The sequence below is a fragment of the Ranitomeya variabilis genome, chromosome 4 (genome assembly GCF_051348905.1).
Source record: "Ranitomeya variabilis isolate aRanVar5 chromosome 4, aRanVar5.hap1, whole genome shotgun sequence".
NCBI lineage: Eukaryota > Metazoa > Chordata > Amphibia > Anura > Dendrobatidae > Ranitomeya > Ranitomeya variabilis.
Window position 1 is genome coordinate 206,924,408 of NC_135235.1, and position 21,129 is coordinate 206,945,536.

General features: G+C 43.8%; 1 protein-coding gene across 1 annotated transcript in view; it reads right to left on the minus strand.

Annotated features, from left to right (window-relative positions):
* The window catches only part of FUZ (fuzzy planar cell polarity protein), a 92,892-nt gene that overhangs the window by 34,325 nt on the left and 37,438 nt on the right, over window positions 1–21,129 (minus strand). Inside the window, exon 8 of the mRNA XM_077259756.1 lies at window positions 1,334–1,440. Within this exon, the coding sequence (XP_077115871.1) occupies window positions 1,334–1,440 (107 nt within the window). The remainder of the gene's footprint in view (window positions 1–1,333; window positions 1,441–21,129) is intronic.

Genomic DNA, 21,129 nt, shown 5'->3' on the forward strand with positions numbered 1-21,129 from the left:
ATCCCAGATGTGCTCAATCGGATTCAGGTCTGGGGAACGGACGGGCCAGTTCATAGCGCAATAACGGGGAGACAGGTGGATTAGTTGGGTAGCAGAGTGTAGGATGGTTTGAAGAGGTGCAAGAGTGCTAGAGGGGAGGCCAGAGAGTAGGAGGTTGCAGTAGACGAGGCGGGAGATGACAAGGGCGTGCACTAGCATTTTTGCGGTTCCATGGTCAAGGAATGCACGGATCTGATAAATGTTTTTTTGATTTGGAGTCGGCAGGAGGAGGCAAGGGCTTGGATATGTGGCTTGAAAGAGGGCAGAGTCGAGGATAACCCCAAAGCACCGAGCATGCGGGACTGGGGAAAGTGAGCAGCAATTGACATTGATGGATAGGTTTGGTAGCGGGGTAGAGTGAGGTGGGGGAAAGATGATGTCCATGTTCAGTTTTAGAAAGCGAGCAGAAAAGAAAGCTGAAATAGCAGACAGACATTGTGGGATTTGGGTCAGTAAGAAGGTGAGGTCAGGTCCAGATAGGTAGATCTGGGTGTCATCAGCGTAGAGATGATAATGTAAAGTGTGGGATTCTATGAGCTGTCCCAGGTCGAAGGTGTAGATGGAGAAGAGCAGGGAAACACCGACAGACGGGGGGCGAGGTGAGGAGGTGGTGTGGAAGAGGGAGACACAATGTTCGGTCTGTTGGATATGACGAGATCCAGGATAGGGCCAAGTCTGTGATGCCTAGGGATGAGAGAATCTTTAGCAGGAGGGAATGGTCCACAGTGTCAAAGGCAGAAGACAGGTCCAGGAGGAGGAGGACAGAGTAGAGTCGCTTGCTCTTGGTGGTTAGTAGGTCATTGGAGACCTTAGTTAGGGCAGTTTCAGTTGAGTGATGCGGTCGGAAGCCAGATTATAAGCTTTCAGGGACCGAGCAGGAGGAGAGGTGGGAGGACAGTTCAAGATGGACATGCTGTTCCGGTAGTTTCGAGGCATAAGGGAGAAGAGATATCGGGCGATAGTTAGACACAGAGGATGGGTCAAGGGAGGGTTTTTTGAGGTGTGATTGAGGCATGTTTGAATGATGAGGGGAAGTTTTACTAATGATATAAAATAACTAAATTATATTAATAGAAAAATTATATAAAAAGGCGTGAAAAGGGTACAAAAATTATTTTTAATGAGCAAACCCACAAATAAAAAAATAAATAAAAAATGTGCCTGGCCATTAACCGGGAATAGTGTCCTGGTCTTAAAATGGTCCATCAGTGACACAAAAACCCTTTACCGTTTTTGGATAATTAACCAATAGATGAGCACAGATGAAAATCATGGTTTACCAAATTTTACTTACCCCAAAATTCCACAGTGAAGTGGGACGGAGGCTGGAAACGACCTTAGTTGTACTCTTAGGCAAGCTTTTAATGGATCCACGACTGGTTTCCAAAACCTTTCCACCAGCTACACAAGATAAATGTAGAGAATTAGGCCATGGATGTACTGTTATATACGGTAACACCATTCATAAGTTATACCTTTCTTCATAAAAGGAGAAGTAAAATCATTGAATTGCTAGATCCCTCTCTCTTTCCAAAACTTAGAGAAAATTTATTAACAGGTCTTTGCTATTTAATCTGAAATCAAAATAGTGCAGAGCAAGGAAGCCTGATTCCAAGGATGCATTTCCATTGTAACTAGGGCTGATATACCAGCCCCAGTTACAGGGGAAATCAAATTTAAAGTAAAAAAAAAATCAATATTGAAATTTTTCGCAAACATTTTTATGACCTTAAAAGGGGTGGAATGTGTAAATAATTGAAAAATAAATACATAACTAAATAAAAAGCAGGAAAATAAATACATAAAAGCTCTTTTAAGGACTTTTTTGTTTATTTCTCACATGTTTACTTTATATCAGCACAATTTTTGAAACATAATTTTAATGTGTTAGGAAGTTAGTAAGGTTAAAGGTTGACCAGAGATTTCTCATTTTTCCAATAAAACTTACAAAACCATTTTTTTAGGGTCCACAGCACATTTGAAGTGACTTTGAAGGGCCTATAAGACAGAAAGTACCCAAAAGTGACAAATTCTAAAACTGCACCCCTCAATATGCTCAAAACCACATTCAAGAAATGTTTTCACAAAAATTTTACTTTACCTGGAAATTTTATTTTCACAAGGGTAATAGGAGAAAATGGACCCTAAAATATGTTGTGAGTATGCTGATAGTGCATATGTGTGGGAGAACCACTGTTTGGGCGCAAGGCAGTGCTCGGAAGGGAAGGAGCACCGTTTGACTTTTTGAAACCAAAAATGTCTGGAATCGAGAGCGGACATCATGTCACACTAGAAAAGCCTATACTGTGTGTAAACAGTGGAAAAAAACACAAGCGACCCCATTTTGGAAACTAGACCCCTTAAAGTTTGTATTAAGATGTGTAATAAGCATCTTGAACCCCCGGGTGCTTCACAGAAGTTCAAAACGTAGAGCTGTGAAAATAAAAAAACAAACAAAAAAAAACATTTTACCTACAAAAAATGTACTTTTAGCCCCATTTTTTATTTTCACAAGGGTAACAGGAGGAAATGGCCTCATAATTTGTTGTACATTTTCTAACGAGTACGCCGATACCCCATATGTGGGAGAAAACCACTATTTGGGTGCACGGCAGGGCTCGGAAGGGACGGAGCTCCAATTGACTTTTGAACACAACACTGTCTGGAATTGAGAGCGGATGCCACGTCTTGTTTGGAGAGCTCTCGATATGCTTAAACAGCGGAAACCCACCGACAAGTGACCCCATTTTGGAAACTAGACCGCTTAGGGAACTTATCTACATGTGCCATAAGCACCTCGAGCCCACAGGTGCTTCACAGAACTTTATAACATAAAGCTGTGAAAATTTGAAAAAAAGAAAAAAAAAAAAAAAAAATGTACCGTACATTTAGCCCCAATATTATTTTTTTTTCCACAAGGGTAACAGGAGAAAATGGACCCAAAAATGTGTTGTGCAATCTCTCCTGAGTGCGCCGATACCCCATATGTGCAGGAAAACCACCGTTTGGGCGCACGGCAGAGCTCGGAATGGAAAGGGTGATGTTTTGAAAAGCAGACTTTGATGGAATGGTTTGGGGGCATCATGTCGCATTTGGAGAGCCCCTGATGTGCCTAAACAGTGAAAAAAAAACACAAGTGACCCCATTTTGACTCCCTCAAAGCTTTTGTCCACGGGTATAGTGAGCATTTTGAACCCACTGGTACTACACAGAATTTGATAACATTAGGTCATCATATTGAACATTTTCAGGGGTTTTTTTTCACGAAAATGTTGTTTTAGCCCCAAATTTGTAATTTTCACAATGGATAATAGGAGAAAATGGACCCATAATTTGTTTTGCAATTTGTCCCGAATGCGACTGTACCCCATTTGTGGTCAAAAACTTCTGCTTGGGCACACGGCAGGGCTAGGAAAAAAAGAGCGCTATTTGCCTGGGATAAATTGTGAAAGCTATGTCGCATTTGGAGAGCCCATGACATGTGAAAACAGTAGAAACCCCCCACAAGAGACCCCATTTTGGAAGCTAGGCTCCTCAAGGAATTCATCTAGGGGTGTAGTGAGTATTTTTAACCCATAGGTGCTTCACAGAATTTTATAACATTGAGACGTGGAAATAGAACATTTTAGTGGTAAAAATCTAATATTTGCAATTGCTGCACATTTGTCACGTATACAAGGGTTAACAGTGGAAACTAAACCCCACAATTTCTTGCGCAATTTCTCCCAAATGTGGTGCTGCCCCATATCTTGCCAGAAATTACTGTTAAGCCACACGTTGGGGCTGAGAAGGAAGGAGTGCTATTTGGCCTTTGGAGCACAGATTTTGCTACGGTAGTTTACGGGGTCATTTGAGGAGCCCCAAAGGTGCCAGAATAGCAGAAAACCCTCAAAGTGACCCCATTGTAGAAACTGCACCCCTCATTTAATTCATCTATGGCTGCAGTGACTATTTTGTAACATCCACGCCAGGCTTTTTTTCTGGAGAATTGTAAATCTGTCAATCTAATATCCATACATTGTGTGCCCATACAGTGTAGTGCCCCATACATTGTTCCCACCTTGTGCTTCTAATGATACGCACCCATAAATTAAGTTCCTTCTCTCCATTACAATAATGGCAAAATTGTGGCTGCTTGCTGTGGTTTAGGCACAGTAAGGCTCAGAAGGGGGGGGGGGGGGGGGCATTTGGATTTGGGACGGCAAATTTACTGGAATTTATTTATTGGGGTAGAAGCCATGTTGTTTTTCCAGTCTTTGTTCTACCTGTAACGTAGGAACCCCCTACAGTTCCAGTGACAGATGATAGACCTGATTAGGGGATGGTTTTGTGCGGGATAAATTAGAATTTTTATTGGTAACATTTTGGGGTACATAACATTTTTTGATCGATTCCAGTATAACGCTGGATCACATTCTTTTGTTCGCCGCTTATCACTTATGTCTGGGTTTCTGCGTAAATCCCATAAAAATGCAATTCAGACTTAACCGCCAACGGTACCACCCACCATAATGGGGCAGATGGTGACCCTTCATACTCCGTTTGGCATCTGCTCTGGTGGTATCCATTTTTTTTAGGCATGCACAGATCCGTGGTCGCCCACATTTGTGCGCTAAAAAGATGCCAAAAATGAGGGGACACCGCCAGAGCACAGACCAGTCCAAAGTGAGTCCATCTGCCTCATAAGTGAGTTGTTCCCTCCAGGGTTTTGTATGAATCGCAGTTTGGGGGAATTTACATGGAAAACCGATATAAGCGCTCAGCGGAGAGCGCAAGATAAATATGAGCTGAGCCTCATTCCGATTTTTCAAAGATAGAATGAACAAACAGACAGCAGTACAAGAATAGTTCTTATTTTTGCACATTTAACTGTACGGAATAAGTGATGAGGCGAATTTATTCATCAGGTCAGTGCGATTACAACAATACCAGATTTATACTGTTTTTTGTTTTTGTTTTTTTAAGGTTTTGCTGATATCACACAGTAAAACTGTTTTATTAGAAAAAGAGCAGAAATCCTACAAGAGAACAGCACTACAAGAACCAGTGTAAAACTAATTATTTTATTGAATCAATAAGTAAAATCACAGGAAATGTACACAAAGGGATAGCGTGAATGACAATCATTCCCCAAACAGCGGCAGCCTCATGCCCACCAGGTAATGTCCCACAATAACAAGAGGAACTGTAAACATATAGTTAACTCCAAGAAGTGGAAGTGCATTGTGAATTTCAATATAAAAATAGTAACACCAAAGGCACCATGTCACAAGGTATATAAACCAATATATGCATACTTGGTAGTTATATGAGGGAATGGCTACCGAGGTGGCACTAAAGAGTAAATATGGAGTAACAGGGTACAAGGCAAAAATAGTGTGCGCTAATGGTATAGTTACCTGGAGAGCTGCGCTGCCGCCTGCCCCAACGCGCGTTTCGGCGTAGTGCCTTCTTCCGGGGGTATGGCATCATGGGAATGGGTGGAATATTTAAAAGGAGGATAAACCAATCCAAATGCTCTTTACAGAAAAGCGAAAACGTGATGACGCAAGCGCAGTTAGTTCCGAAAGCCAGCCATTAGCCACAGTAAGGGGCCAATCCAAATGCTCGTATTTTAAAAGGTCTGCGTTATACCGGCGCATGCGCAGTTGGTCTGCAATCCAAGTCGGGCAACGACGAGGGCGTCACGGGGAGGCGGACCTCGTCATCCGGACACGCCCACACTGACATGTGAGCGGGAACAGAGACGCAAGTCCATCATCCCTTGAAAAGATGCCGTCATCGTTACCCGGCAACAGAGCGCCGGCACATATGCGCACTCAGCAGATGGGAGGCTAAAAGCACAGGATGCGCTTTAAGGAGCTGGCATATAAAAAGAAGAAAATATAGACGTGAATAAAAATTTGGTACAATGTGTACATAAAAGGTGATGGGAAATGTGACTAAATACAGTATGTACTAAAGGTATATAAAGATAATGACAGTCGTGATACACTGTGTGAAATCAAATATTAAAGATATGCCCATAAGTACTATGTATTATATACAAAAGCAGAAAAGTTATGCACATTAAGTGGAAAATATATGCACATAGGTGCTATGTATTATTTACAACATGATATACAATAATATTAACAATAATGAAATAGTGACAATGTAAAAACGCCATAAAAAATGGCGTGAAAATATTGGAAAAGTCTGTGAAAAGGAAAAATCCCTAGAAAAAAAGTAGCATTACGATGAGATATGGTCCTCCAGAAGATAAAACTGCACCATAGTTCCACCAAAAAGAAGACGTCCGAATAAGCAAAGAGCACACAAATCCATAATACACTAAACAAAGGAAAATATAAAAATTAATAACATAATATTAAAAACAGATGCCAATTAAAAAGTATGGAAAAACTAATTCACAGGAAAGAAGAGAAACTTAAAGTTTCATTGAGACCATGAGGTTGCAGAGTCCAAAGTCTCCAAATCCAGCGTGCCTCTTTCTGTGCCAAATGACGACTAAAGGTACCGTCACATTAAGCGACGCTGCAGCGATAACGACAACGATGCCGATCGCTGCAGCGTCGCTGTTTGATCGCTGGAGAGCTGTCACACAGACCGCTCTCCAGCGATCAACGATGCCGAGGTCCCCTGGTAACCAGGGTAAACATCGGGTAACTAAGCGCAGGGCCGCGCTTAGTAACCCGATGTTTACCCTGGTTACCAGCGTAAAATGTAAAAAAAACAAACAGCACATACTTACATTCACGTCCCCCTGCGTCCACTTCCTGACTGACTGAGCGCCGTACAGTGAGAGCAGAGCGGTGACGTCACCGCTGTGCTGCTTTCACTTTCACTTTGCGGCGCTGAGTCAGAGGAGGAAGCAGACTGCAGGGGACGCAATGTGAGTATGTGCTGTTTGTTTTTTTTACATTTTACGCTGGTAACCAGGGTAAACATCGGGTTACTAAGCGCGGCCCCGCGCTTAGTTACCCGATGTTTACCCTGGTTACCAGTGTAAAATATCGCTGGTATCGTTGCATTTGGTGTCAAACACAACGATACACAGCGATCAAACGACCAAATAAAGTTCTGGACTTTATTCAGCGACCAGCGACATCACAGCAGGATCCTGATCGCTGCTGCGTGTCAAACTAAACGATATCGCTAGCGAGGACGCTGCAACGTCACGGATCGCTAGCGATATCGTTATAAAGTCGTTTAGTGTGACGGTACCTTAAGATTAACCCCCCGCAGATTGATAATGATACTGTCTATGCCTTTAATCCTGAAGCCTGAGGGATCGCACGCATGGTATAATTTAAAGTGTCTAGGAATCGTCTTCAGGCTTTGAACATTAGTCTCTTTGGCAGCCGTCAAAATGTCACGAACATGTTCACGTGTTCGTACCTTAAGAGCACGTGTTGTGAGCCCTATATAGATCTTATTACAGGGGCATGTCCCATGATATATCACCAAAGTAGTGGAACAGCGAATTGTTTGCGTGATGGTGAATTCATAGTCTTTTTATTATATATTTTTACACTGTTCGTCGGGTCGGTACGATTACAGCGATATCAGGTTTATATTTTTTTATGCTTATGCCTATTTTTACACACTAAAAAAGATAGTTAAGAAAAATTAATTTAGTTTTGCATCATCATATACTGAGACTGTAACTTTTTTTTTACCGAATAAGCTATATTAGGGCTTGTTTCTTGCGGGACGGTTTGGCGTTTTCATTTGAACAATTTATATTTAAATATGATTTTTTGATCGCTTTTTACTCAACTTATAGTATAATGAAAGCAACATTTTTTGCGCTTTTTTTTTTTTTTTCATTATTTTTCTTTACAGTTTTCGCCAAACGGAATAAATAACATGCCAGTTTTATAGAGAGGTCGTTCCGGATGCAGCAATATCAATTATGTGTACTTTTTTTTTGTTTATTTTTGCATTATCAGAAACGCTGCAGTTTGAATGGTGAAATGATTTTTTGTGATGCGAGCGCTTTTTTTGTGTTTTTTTACTTTTTTTTTTTTTAATCTGTGGGACATGTATAATTTTAACTTTGATCACTTGTCTCCTACACTGCTGTACTCATGTTCAGCTGTGTATGAGACTGTCAGTGTTTCACTGACTGTCAATGTGACAGGCAGCTTATTGCTGGATTTCACAGACCACAGTACCCTGGGGTCATCACATGACCTCAGGGTACCAAGATAATTATCGGACCCTCGATTTTCATTGCGGGGTTCAAAGGTTACGAAGGGGGTCTTGTGACCACTTGTAACTATTTAAGTACTGCTGTCACGATTGACAGTGGTGTTTAAGGGGTTAATCAGTCCCGAACGGTCGCAAAACCGGTCGGGTCCGATACTTCAGGGATACTGACCAATCCAATCACCGTTTTAAAACAGCAATCAGAGAATAAGTGCCTTTAACGACCGTTTTAATGCGCATCGGCGATCGTTAAGGAGTTAAATGCATTTCAGTGGTCCTTTGTGTAATAATAATAATAATAATAATAAAAAAAATCAAATTCATTTTCCCACCGATATTGGCCAAAAAATAATGCATGAAAACAACATCAATAATAGACTCCATGTATTATGAGAAAAGGATGCAAAAATTGTGTGAATATCTGACCGAGAAAATATTTTTTTTACAGCTTTATACCGTATGTATAAAAAAACAAAAATGAGCCTGGTCAAGAATAGGGGTAAATGGCCATGTCTTGAATTGGTTAAGTTACATCCGGAGTTTACCCATCAGCTTTGCTCAACATAAAATGCAAACAAACGTGAAGGGGTTCTGCAGAAGTGGTGGCCTCGACTCATCGATAACATGTTTGGAAGGTGTACATGGTCTTTTCTTTTCCGTGTTTAACAGTTATGACCTCACTTGTATTTGTAGAGAAAGGACAATTCAGGCGTTTGTGTGCTCTTATCGCGTGCAAGACACGTAGAGTGAATAATAAAAGGCAAAGATTAATATGTAAATTGTCATAAGGAAAGAATTCTAAATGTTTAAGGAGCACATACACATGCCAGGCAAAGCAGGGAACAGAATGCGTCTTCAAGCCAAAAGAAATTCATAGTCATAGATATATACTGTAAGAGTGCCCTTCTGACGTCAAAGATTATGAAATTTCTCCTCCTCTGATTAGGGTTAGTACAGAGAATGGTAGAATGTTTTCTTGACTCCGATGAAATTTTCACGCTACCTTAGGAAGGTAAGCTGGATCAGGTCTTAACACGACTCTATACTCATATATCAGCGTATATATAAGGAAGGTTCGTAGAAAGGGCCTGTAAATTACTCACCCTATGGGCTGATGTCATTGCTACCAATATGTTTGTTTTCAGGGTAAGATATTTGGCTGACAACTCCTCCACGGGTTCATATGGTTCTTTGATCAATGCTTCTAGTACCAGGTTCAAATCCCATGGGGGGACCTCAGAGATTGGGACTGGCCTAGACCTATCACAGGATTTTATGAAGCTTGAAATCCATCTATTGGCTGCAAGGTTACAACTATATAATGACCCTAAAGCTGATACCTGGACCTTAAGGTAACTAGTAGCCATCCCAGTTGAAACTCCGTCTGAAGGAACTCTAGGATGGGAGCGATTGGAGGTTTTTGATCTAATGGCTTCCCTAAAAAACTCCCAAAATTTTTTCCATGTTCTGCTGTAAATCCTTGATGTTATGGTTTTTCTACTTCTTAGGAAGGTGGAAACCAACTTTAGTGACAACCCCTTGTTACTCAGTATTGCACTTTCAAATTCTACGCTGCTAGATGGAAGCCCTTCATTTGAGTGTGGAATATTTGCGCCTGCATAAGAAGGTCTGGGATCTCCGCAGAATCCATGGATCTGACAGTTACATTGTTCTTAACAGGGAAAACCATGGTCTTTTTGGCCAGAAAGGGGCAATCAGAATCACTCTCGCCTGATCCTCCCCGATCTTTTTCACGACCGCTGGAATCATCGCTTTCGGTGGGAAGGCATAAGCAATCCTGAAGTCCCCGGGAATCTGGAGTGCATCTACCTCATCTGGGTTTTCCCTTCGGTCTAGTGAACAGACTTTTTTTTACATTTCTATTGTGTCTGTCAGCAAACAAATCTATTTCTAGCAACCTCTATAAAATGAACTATCTGCTGAAACACTCCGGAGTTTATGGCCCATTCCCTGTTTCAGCTTATTGCAGCTTGCAAAGTCTGCCTTGGTGTTTTCTGCTCCGCTTTTGTGCAGTGCGGTAAGGGACAACATATGCTGGTCTGCTTTCTAAAATATTTTGTTTGCTGCTTCCATTGGGGAGTGAGACCTTGTTCCCCACTGGTGGTTGATATACGTCACAGAAGCCCGGGTTTTCCGACATGATACGGACCTGGCGACCCAGGAGGAGATGAAGAAAGCCTTCTAGAGTCCTTCCCACCACCCACAATACTTTTAGATTTAATGACCTTCCCTTCTCAGGGAGTGTCCAAGACCCCTGAATTGCATGACTCCTCAGGTGTGCCCCCCAACCCGAGATACTCGGGTCTGTTTTTATAATGTTGTTTACTGGCCTCACCCATTGGACCCGGGATGTTAAATTTGCCCTGCCTGTCCACCACATGAGCGAGTTTCTGACCTCTAAAGATCCACCCTCCCTTCTAAATGCCCCTTATAGCGATCTCTGCACAGACAGGATTTCCCACTGAAGTTGTCTGGTGTGGAATTGGGCCCATCTGCCTGATGGGATGCAGGATGTTAGGGTTTCCAACAATGTTATTGCAGCTGCAATTTTCTAAAATTGCATATGAACACAATGTAGGACTGACCTACTTTCAATAGCAGAAATTAAGTTCCAATTTTCTAGATTTACCATTCTTAAAATTCTAGAGTGCAGCTTTGTTTTTTCTTAGAATTATTGTGTTAGCTGGCACCTGTACACACCAGTTTGGATGTGCTGGTCAGTTTTTCTGTTTTAATTCTCAACAGGGACATAGCTTTCCTTAGGTATATCTTTGGAAGCTCTATGGCTGTCGAGGCCAGGTTCACATCCTTGTCCACCTTGTCCTCGGGTACAAAACAAGCCTGTAGCTTGGAATTCAGAACAAGGCCCAGGAAGATCTGTACCCTTAAGGGTCTTAGTCTTGATTTGTGAGTGCTCACCATTCATTCAGCCCAGATTTTGTAAGATGACTATAACCTTTGAAATGAGTAGCACAGTGGTCCTCCGATCTTCTTAATATGAGGAAGTTGCCCAGATAAGGAATGATGACTGTTCCAGGTATGTAGGAAGGCTGTCATCTCTGCTATCAATCTGGTTAACAACCTCGGAGCTACTGACAACCCAAAGGGAAGGACTTTGAATTGGAAATGTCTGACCCTTCCTTGTATGTATAGGGCCACTCTCAGGTATTTGTGATGGTCTGGATGGATCGGGATGTGATAGTAAGCATCCTTCAAGTCGACCACCACCATAAAACAATAGTGGTGAGAAGTTCTATAGCCGTATTCACAGACTCAATCTTGAAAGTGTGATTTTTTTTTATCCACCGATTGAGATCCTTCAGACTGATGATGGTCCTAAATTAGCCATCTGGCTTATTTTATCAAAAAGAGGGAGGGACTAAAATCCCCTTCCTTTTCTGTTTGCCCAAAATCTCGCCTAGAACCTGGTTCTCTACCAGGCCCCAGATCTTCCGTCTCTAGGGCAAGTTGTTCTGCTGATCTTCTGATGGGGGTTATTACGAATGACTGACATGGCAGATGGTGGAATTCTATCTTCAGGCCTTCTCTTACTATATCCAGGACCTTGGTGCTGGAGGAGATGTTCTCCCAGGCCTAAATGAAGAAGGAAAGCCTTTCCCCTACTGCTGGTCTGGGGTAATTACAAGGACTTTTTGGAAGCGGAAAAGGGATCTCCGAATATGAATCCGGACTCCTGTTCACTTTTACCTTCCCACTTCCTTCTCTCTCCTGGACGACGTCCCCTACTGAATTTCTTCTTCCAAAGGAAGTCTTCCTCGAATCTCCTGAGAATCTGGGAAATCTCTTTTTCCGATCACGGGCCTTCTCTAACAAAATTGGCCATCACATGGTATGGAGCACAAATTATTTTTCAATTGTAAATCTCCTGGACAGCCCTTGAGCCACAAGGCCCGTCTTGCTGAATTTGACAGACTGGCAGACCTAGCCACTATCCTTAACAGAGTCAGCGGATGTGTCCGCTAAGAATGCTGCAGCTCTGCGTAACAGGGGCAGGTTGGACAAGATCCTTTCTCTTGAGGTTTTGCTCTTGAGCTGTTCCTCCAGCTGTTGTAACCAAATCATAAGGGCAAGTGCGGTACAAGTTTCGTCAATTGCCGGCTTCAGACCTCCTGCTGTAGTTTCCAATGTGTGCCTTATATATGCGTCTTCTTATCTAAGGTGTCCCTGAGTACCCCTGAATCTTCAAAGGGTAGTGCTGACCTCTTGGATGATCTAGATACAGCGCCATCGACCCTAGGCACCTTATCCCATAACTCTGAATCTTTGACCGCAAAAGGATATCTCCTATTGAAGACCGAGGGAATACCACCAGTCTTCTATGGTCTCCACCACGCTCTGCTAATGAGTGTTAGGATCTTACTATTAACCGGAAAGGTGCGTTTCTTTTTCTCCTCTAAGGGTACTGTCTCACAGTGGCACTTTTGTCGCTTCGACGGTACGATCCGTGACGTTCCAGCGATATCCATACGATATCGCTGTGTCTGACACGCAGCAGCGATCAGGGACCCCGCTGAGAATCGTACGTCGTAGCAGATCGTTTGGAACTTTATTTCGTCGCTGGATCTCCCGCGGTCATCGCTGGATCGGTGTGTGTGACACCGATCCAGCGATGCGTTCGCTTGTAACCAGGGTAAACATCGGGTTACTAAGCGCAGGGCCGCGCTTAGTAACCCGATGTTTACCCTGGTTACCATCGTAAATGTAAAAAAAAAAGAAACATACATACTCACATTCTGGTGTCCGTCAGGTCCCTAGCCGTCTGCTTCCCGCACTGACTGACTGCCGGCCGGAAAGTAAAAGCACAGCACAGCGGTGACGTCACCGCTGTGCTCTGCTTTCACTTTACGGCCGGCACTCAGTCAGTGCGGGAAGCAGACGGCTAGGGACCTGACGGACACCGGAATGTGAGTATGTACTGTTTTTTTTTTTTTACATTTACGATGGTAACCAGGGTAAACATCGGGTTACTAAGCACGGCCCTGCGCTTAGTAACCCGATGTTTACCCTGGTTACCCGGGGACTTCGGCATCGTTGGTCGCTGGAGAGCTGTCTGTGTGACAGCTCTCCAGCGACCACACAACGACTTACCAACGATCACGGCCAGGTCGTATCGCTGGTCGTGATCGTTGGTAAATTGTTTTGTGTAACGGTACCCTAACCCTCCAAACATCACATACTTAAGAGATTTAGCTGTCTTCTCCTCCTTTAGGGTACCGTCACACATTGAAATTTCCATCGCTACGACGTTACAATTCGTGACGTTCTAGCGATATCGTTACGATATCGCTGTGTCTGACACGCTACTGCGATCAGACACCCTGCTGAGAATCGTACGTCGTAGCAGATCGTTTGGAACTTTCTTTCGTCGCTTGATCACCCACTGACATCGCTGGATCGTTGTGTGTGACAGCGATCCAGCGATGTGTTCGCTTGTAACCAGGGTAAACATCGGGTAACTAAGCGCAGGGCCGCGCTTAGTAACCCGATGTTTACCGTGGTTACCAGCGTAAACGTAAAAAAACAAACCGTACATACTCACCCGTCGGTGTCCTTCAGGTCCCTTGCCGTCTGCTTCCTGCTCTGAGTGCCGGCCGGAAAGTGAGAGCAGAGCGCAGCGGTGCTGCGATCTGCTCTCACTGTACGGCTGCACTCAGAGCAGGAAGCAGACGGCAAGGGACCTGAAGGACACCGACGGGTGAGTATGTACTGTTTGTTTTTTTACGTTTACGCTGGTAACCAGGGTAAACATCGGGTTACTAAGCGCGGCCCTGCGCTTAGTTACCCGATGTTTACCCTGGTTACCCGGGGACTTCGGCATCGCTCCAGCGCCGTGATTGCAACGTGTGACCGCAGTCTACGATGCTGGAGCGATGATTATACGACGCTGCGACGTCACGAATCGTGCCGTCGCAGCGATGAAAATTTCAATGTGTGATGGTACCCTTAGGCCCATTGTTGACCCAACAACCTTAAGCAGCTTATCTGTGTCCTCCACATGAAAGCACCGTCTGCCCCCTATATCACTCCTTCTGATAACCGTGGAGAGGAGTGAGAGTTTGAAGAAACTTCCCTACGTTTTTTCTTCATTTTATTTAATAGGGTTTTTACACTGTGTTCCAAATTATTATGCAAATAATATTTCCTCATATTTTCTCTAAATTACCTATCTGAATTGCAGTCATTGTTATTTTCCAGTCATCTACTAATCTAGTATAATTGCAATGTTTTGGAACAAACTGCATATGAAAACAGTATCTTTTAAAAAAAAATAAACACTCAAAATGCATGTTCCAAATTATTATGCACAGCAGAGTTTTCAACCTTTTTTTAATTTTGAACAAAAAAATGGTCAATTGTGAAGTTATAAGCATTATCAGCTTATTACAAAATGAAATCAAACAGTTTTCAAGTGAAAACTTTATTCTAGGTGATGCTACATTTGCACATAGGACCCCTTGTTCGAAAGAAGCTTCTGAACTCTCTCGTCCATTGAATTTGTAAGTTTTTGGATGGTTTCTGCTTCAATTGTTTTTCATGTGGACAGAGTACCCTCCCAGAGCTGTTGCTTAGATGTGAACTGCCTCCCGCCATCATAGACACTCCTTTTGATGATACTCCAGAGGTTCTCAATGGGGTTGAGGTCAGGGGAAGATGGTGGCCACACGATAAGTTTGTCCTCTTTTATGCCCATAGCAGCCAGAGATGCAGATGTGTTTTTTGCAGCATGAGACGGTGCATTATCATGTATGAAAATGATCTTGCTGCGGAAAGCACGGTTCTTCCTTTTGAACCATGGCAGGAAGTGTTGTTTTAGAAACTCCACATAGCTTATGGAGTTCATCTTTACCCCTTCAGGGATTATAAAGGGGCCGACAATCTCTCTCCCCATGATTCCAGCCCAAAACACTACTCCACTTCCTCTTTGTTGGCGCCTTAGCCGTGTTTTCATGGGGTGTCCATCAACCAGCCATCCTCCACTCCATCCATCTGGACCATCGAGCGTTGCACGGCACTCATCGGTGAACAAAACAGTTTGAAAGGCAGTCTTCATGTATCGTTTGGCCCACTGGAGCCGTTTCTACTTGTGTGCAGTGGATAGAGGTGGTCGACAGGATGGCTTACGCACAGCTGCAAACCTCTGAAGGACCCTGCATCTTGTTGTTCTGGGGACGTTGGAGGCACCAGCAGCTTCAAAAACTTGTCTGCTGCTATGACAAGGCATTTTTGCAGCTGCTTTTTTAACCTTACGCAATTGCCTGTTAGAAAAAGTCCTCAATTTTTCATTATCAGCACCCACACATGTGTGCTGGGAATCAGCTACATACTTCTTGATTGTGCGATGATCACGATGAAGTGTCTTGGCAATGTTGATTGTAGTCATGCCTTGACCTAAATACTCCACAATTTGTTGCTTCTCAGCAGCCGACACATCCTTTTTCTTTTCCATTTTGGCAAAAAATGTAGGCTGCTTAATAATGTGGAACAGCCTTCTTAAGTGGTCTTGCCTTTATTTGGACACACCTGCCAAACTAATTTGCACAGGTATCTGCGATTGCTTTCAGTGATATAAAGAGCCCTGACACACATCACCATCAATGAGTTAAAATGACAAACAAAAAAATTCTATCCTTATGACTCCTAAACTCTTTGTGCATAATAATTTGGAACACAGTGTAGACAGCCCTCCACTTCAGATCTGATAACGGACCTAAAGCTTGCTGCAATGTCAGGGTTTTCCTCACTAATTGTCCTGTGGATGCAGTCGGAGCAGAGGTCCTTCTGCCAGTCCACTGCTAACGGGTTTTTGCATAGCGCACACTCCCTGTTACTCTTCTTAGCGCTAGCTTTCCTAGGCCTCTCCTAGTGATTTAAACAAACAATAATGGACCTATTAACAAATGGTTACAATCACGAAGATCACTCACCACCCGGTGTCACTTAAGGGTACCGGATTCGGAGGCTGTTGTGTGACACGTAAGCATCCTCTCTGGACACCGAGGAGTCTTGAGATGCTCTGCTCCTCTGGCTGGGAAGGCTGCTGTGCTCCTGCCACTCGAATGCCTGCCTCCCGTGTCCACCTTGATGGTGAGCTGGTGGTGGCTCCTGCTGCTGATTGCCTTGGTCCATGATAACCAGTTGATGACCTGGAACCTAAGCGGCATCCTGTTCTCTTGTGGGCACCTGCCTTTCGGTCCCGACGATTGACTACCCCCCCTCGAGAAAGCAGACCAGGCACTCCACCGAGTGACCCGGTCGGCGATGCGTAGGGCGCCATTTTCTTCCGGTGCGTTCATTTACATCACTTGGGTACGCCCATACCCAGCGTGCCTTGCACCCGTGACTTCAGGGGTGGGCACCATACTTGGATATGCTTCATGACTGCTCTCTCACGCTGAGACCAAAGGAGAGCAGGCACGGGAAGTGTGGCGGGAGAGGGTGGCGCGGTGGTCCAAGACAAGCTTCCTACATCTGTGCTGCCCGCTCCCACATGTACACCAAGCCCTTAGGGGACCCTGTGGATGGAGCTTCCAGCCACCTGAAGGTCGGTGCGCCACAGATACGCAGACTGTTCTTCCGACGCCAGAAAAATCTTAACTGCAGATTTCAGCACGGGGTTCCCATCAACGACAGGAAACCGCACTTATATTTCAGTAGGTCTCCTGTCATTGCGGGGCAGATCACTCTCTCAGGTGTGTTGTCATGGGTGAAGAGAAAACGTATCTTATTTCTTCCAAGAAAAGTAAAGGTTAATTTAACGCTTCGTTACCAAATAACCAGTTCTGCAGGGTCGTGCTACCGAGTAGAGGACTTTTCAAAATGTCTTTGTAGCAGGCATAACGTTACCCTCATCCGTGTCCTGTGTCTACTGTCAAAGCTTAGTCTCACTAAAGTGAATACAGACATAAATAAACTGGTGTATAACATTCGCGACCATCACCCCCGGTGTATAGCCCCATCATGCCAGAGTACAACATCTGGCCCCATTGTGCCAGGAGTAAAACAAAGGGCCCCCATCGCCCTCAGCGTATAACATTCAGCCCCGTTGCCCCCCAGCGTATAACATTCAGCCCCGTTGCTCCCTCGGTGTATAACAATCGGCCCTGTTGCTTCCCTCCCCGATGTATAACATCCGGCTGAGTTTCCCCCAATGTATAATTTGCGGCTCCTCACTATGCCGCCTGGCAGTTACTAACATGTGACAGAATGGCTGGAGGTGCAGAACTTACTGATACCAGCGTGCTCCTGTAATAGGAGGGGTAACAAGTCCGTTCATGACATTTCTTCCCTCCTAAATCTTCCCCCATTACGAGTGAGTGATATTATGGAGAAGTGGAAGGAACCATAGTTACTCAGCCACAAATTGGAGACCCCCGTGAGTTATTACCACTCAAGTTTGGGATATTTTGCCGATTAAGGATCACTGTATTCCAACACTGTATCTATTGCCCAAGATTCACAAGCATTCCCAAATACCACCAGGTAGGCCTATAATCTCTGGGGTGGGTGGCCTTACGGAAAACACTGGTAAATATATTGACCCTTTTCTCAAGCCCCTGGTGGAGACTATTCCTTCTTATTTGAAAGACACTTCTGATTTTCTTAAAAAATTGACTCCGTCCATGTTGAGGAGGATATGCTCCTGGTCACATGTGACGTAGAGTCACTTTACACCAGTATTCGCCACCAGGAGGGCTTGAGAGCTGTTTCACATTTCTTGTCAATGACTAGTCTCTCCCCCAGCGACATTGTTTTGTTGAAATTTCTTTTGACTCACAACTTTTTTCTTTTTAACGGATCCTTCTTCCTACAGCTCCAGGGACAGCTATGGGTGCCGCTTGTGCACCCTCATACGCAAACTTGTTCCTGAGGCTGTGGGAGAGGGATCTTTTCTCGTCAGATCGGGGTTCGTCGATGGAGCGGGTCATATTTTGGGCCCGCTACATCGATGATATTTTCCTGATCTGGCGAGGTACTCCTTTGGAATTACAAACTTTTTTTCAAGATTTAAATGATAACCTTTTGAACATACATCTTACTTATAAATTTGATTTTCACCAGATTGTTTTTTTGGATGTCCTGGTGGAGAGCGATGTGGATGACTTACTTCGTACCAGCGTTTTTCATAAAGATACGGCAGTCAATTCCGTTTTACATGCGTCTTCCTCCCATTCGCCCCATGTGATTAAGGCTGTTCCTACCGGCCGGTTTCTCCGCCTCAAGGGAATCTGTACATCTGCTGAAACCTTTGAAAGACAAGCTAAGGATCTGAAAAAACGGTTTTTGGATCGTGGATACAGCAAAAGGAGCATTAAAAAAAGCATAGAAGAGGGCCAGAAATGCTGATCGCCATCAACTCCTTTTCTCCATCCCACAAGTCAAAACTAGTAACCAGGTAAGATTGGTCACACAGTACCATTCTCAATGGAAGGAGATGTCGGATGCTGTGGCAAAATATTGGCCTATACTTCGTGCTGACCCCATCCTTAAACAATATCTGCCGCCATACCCTCTGGTTACAGCCCGTAGATCCAAAAATTTGGGGGACCATTTGGTGCGGAGTTATTTTTCACCCAACACTCCCCCTCCAATTTTATCTACAGATTCTCTCCATCAACCCCCTCGGTGGGGCTGTAGGCCCTGTGGTAAGTGTGTGGCATTTCCTAACATAGACTGTGCCCCACACTTCCTGCCCTCTGATGGTCATAAATTCACCATCACGCAAACAATTAGCTGTTCCACTACTATGGTGATATATCATGGGACATGCCCCTGTAATAAGATCTATATAGGGCTCGCAACACGTGCTCTTAAGGTACGAGCACGTGAACATGTTCGTGACATTTTGGCGGCTGCCAAAGAGACTAATGTTCAAAGCCTGAAGACGATTCCTAGACACTTTAAATTATACCATGCGTGCGATCCCTCAGGCTTCAGGATTAAAGGCATAGACCGTATCATTATCAATCTGCGGGGGGTTAATGTTAGTCGTCATTTGGCACAGAAAGAGGCACGCTGGATTTGGAGACTTCGGACACTGCAACCTCATGGTCTCAATGAAACTAAGTTTCTCCTCTTTCCTGTGAATTAGTTTTTCCATACTTTTTAATTGGCATCTGTTTTTAATATTATGTTATTAATTTTTATTTTTTCCTCTGTTTAGTGTATTATGGATTTGTGTGCTCTTTGCTTATTCGGACGTCTCCTTTCTGGTGGAATTATGGTGCAGTTTTATCTCCTAGAGGACCATATCTCATCTTAATGCTACTTTTTTTCTAGGGATTTTTCCTTTTCACAGACTTTTCCAATATTTTCACGCCATTTTTTATGGCGTTTTTACATTGTCACTATTTCATTATTGTTAATATTATTGTATATCATGTTATAAATAATACATAGCACCTATGTGCATATATTTTCCACTTTATGTGGATATCTTTTCCACTTTTATATATAATACATCGTACTTATGGGCATGTCTTTAATATTTTATCACGACTGTCATTATCTTTATATACCTTTAGTACATATTTAGTGACATTGCCCATCACCTTTAATGTACACATTGTACCAAATTTTTATTCACGTATATATTTTCTTTTTATATGCCAGCTCTTTTAAGCGCAACCTATGCTTTTAGCCTTCCATCTGCTGAGTGCGCATGAGCGCCGGCGCTCCGTTGCCGGGTAACGATGACGTCTTTTCAAAGGATGGTGGACTTGCGTCTCTGTTCCTGCTCACACGTCAGTGTGGGCGTGTCCTGATGACGAGGTCCGCCTCCTCGTGACGCCCTCGTCGTTGCCCGACTTGGATTGCGGACCGACTGCGCATGCACCGGTATAACGCAGACCTTTTATAATACGAGCATTTGGATTGGCCCCTTACTGTGGCTAATGGCTAACTGCGCTTGCATCGTCACGTTTTTGCATTTCTGTAAAGAGCATTTGGATTGGTTTATCCTCCTTTAAATATTCCACCCATTCCCATGATGCCACACCCCCGGAAGAAGGCACTACGCCGAAACGCGCGTTGGGGCAGGCGGCAGCGCAGCTCTCCAGGTACACTATACCACTAGCCCACACTCTTTTTGCCTTGTACTCGGTTACTCCCTATTTACTTTTTAGTGCCACCTCAGTAGCCATTCCCTCATATAATTGTACCAAGTATGCATATATTGGTTTATATACCTTGTGACATGGTGCCTTTGGTGTTACTATTTTTATATTGAAATGCACAATGCACTTGCACTTTTTGGAGTTAACTATATGTTTACAGTTCCTCTTGTTTTTGTGGGACATTACCTGGTGGGCATGAGGCTGCCGCTGTTTGGGGAATGATTGTCATTCACGCTATCCCTTTGTGTACATTTCCTGTGATTTTACTTATTGATTCAATAAAATAATTAGTTTTACACTGGTTCTTGTAGTGCTGTTCTCTTGTAGGACTTCTGATTCCATAACTGCAGAGTCCAGACTTCTTCTGGTATAATATCAGCACAACCACTGCGCCCCCGCCGGGATCATCATGGCCGAGCAGCTGCATGCAGCCTTACATCACCAAGCACAATGCAGAGTGTCAGATGGAGTGGTGTAAAGCTGCCACCACTGGACTCTGGAGGAAGCATTTTCTGTTCAGTGACAAATCACATTTCTCTATCTGGAGTCTGATGGAGGAGTCTGGGTTTGGTGATTCCAGGAGAACGTTACCCCCTGATTGCATTGTGCCCCTGTACAGTTTGGTGGAGGAGGGATAATGCTATGAGCTGTTATCAGGGTTCGGCCGAGGATCCATAGCCCCAATGAAGAGAAATCTTAATACTTCAGCACAAGACTTTGT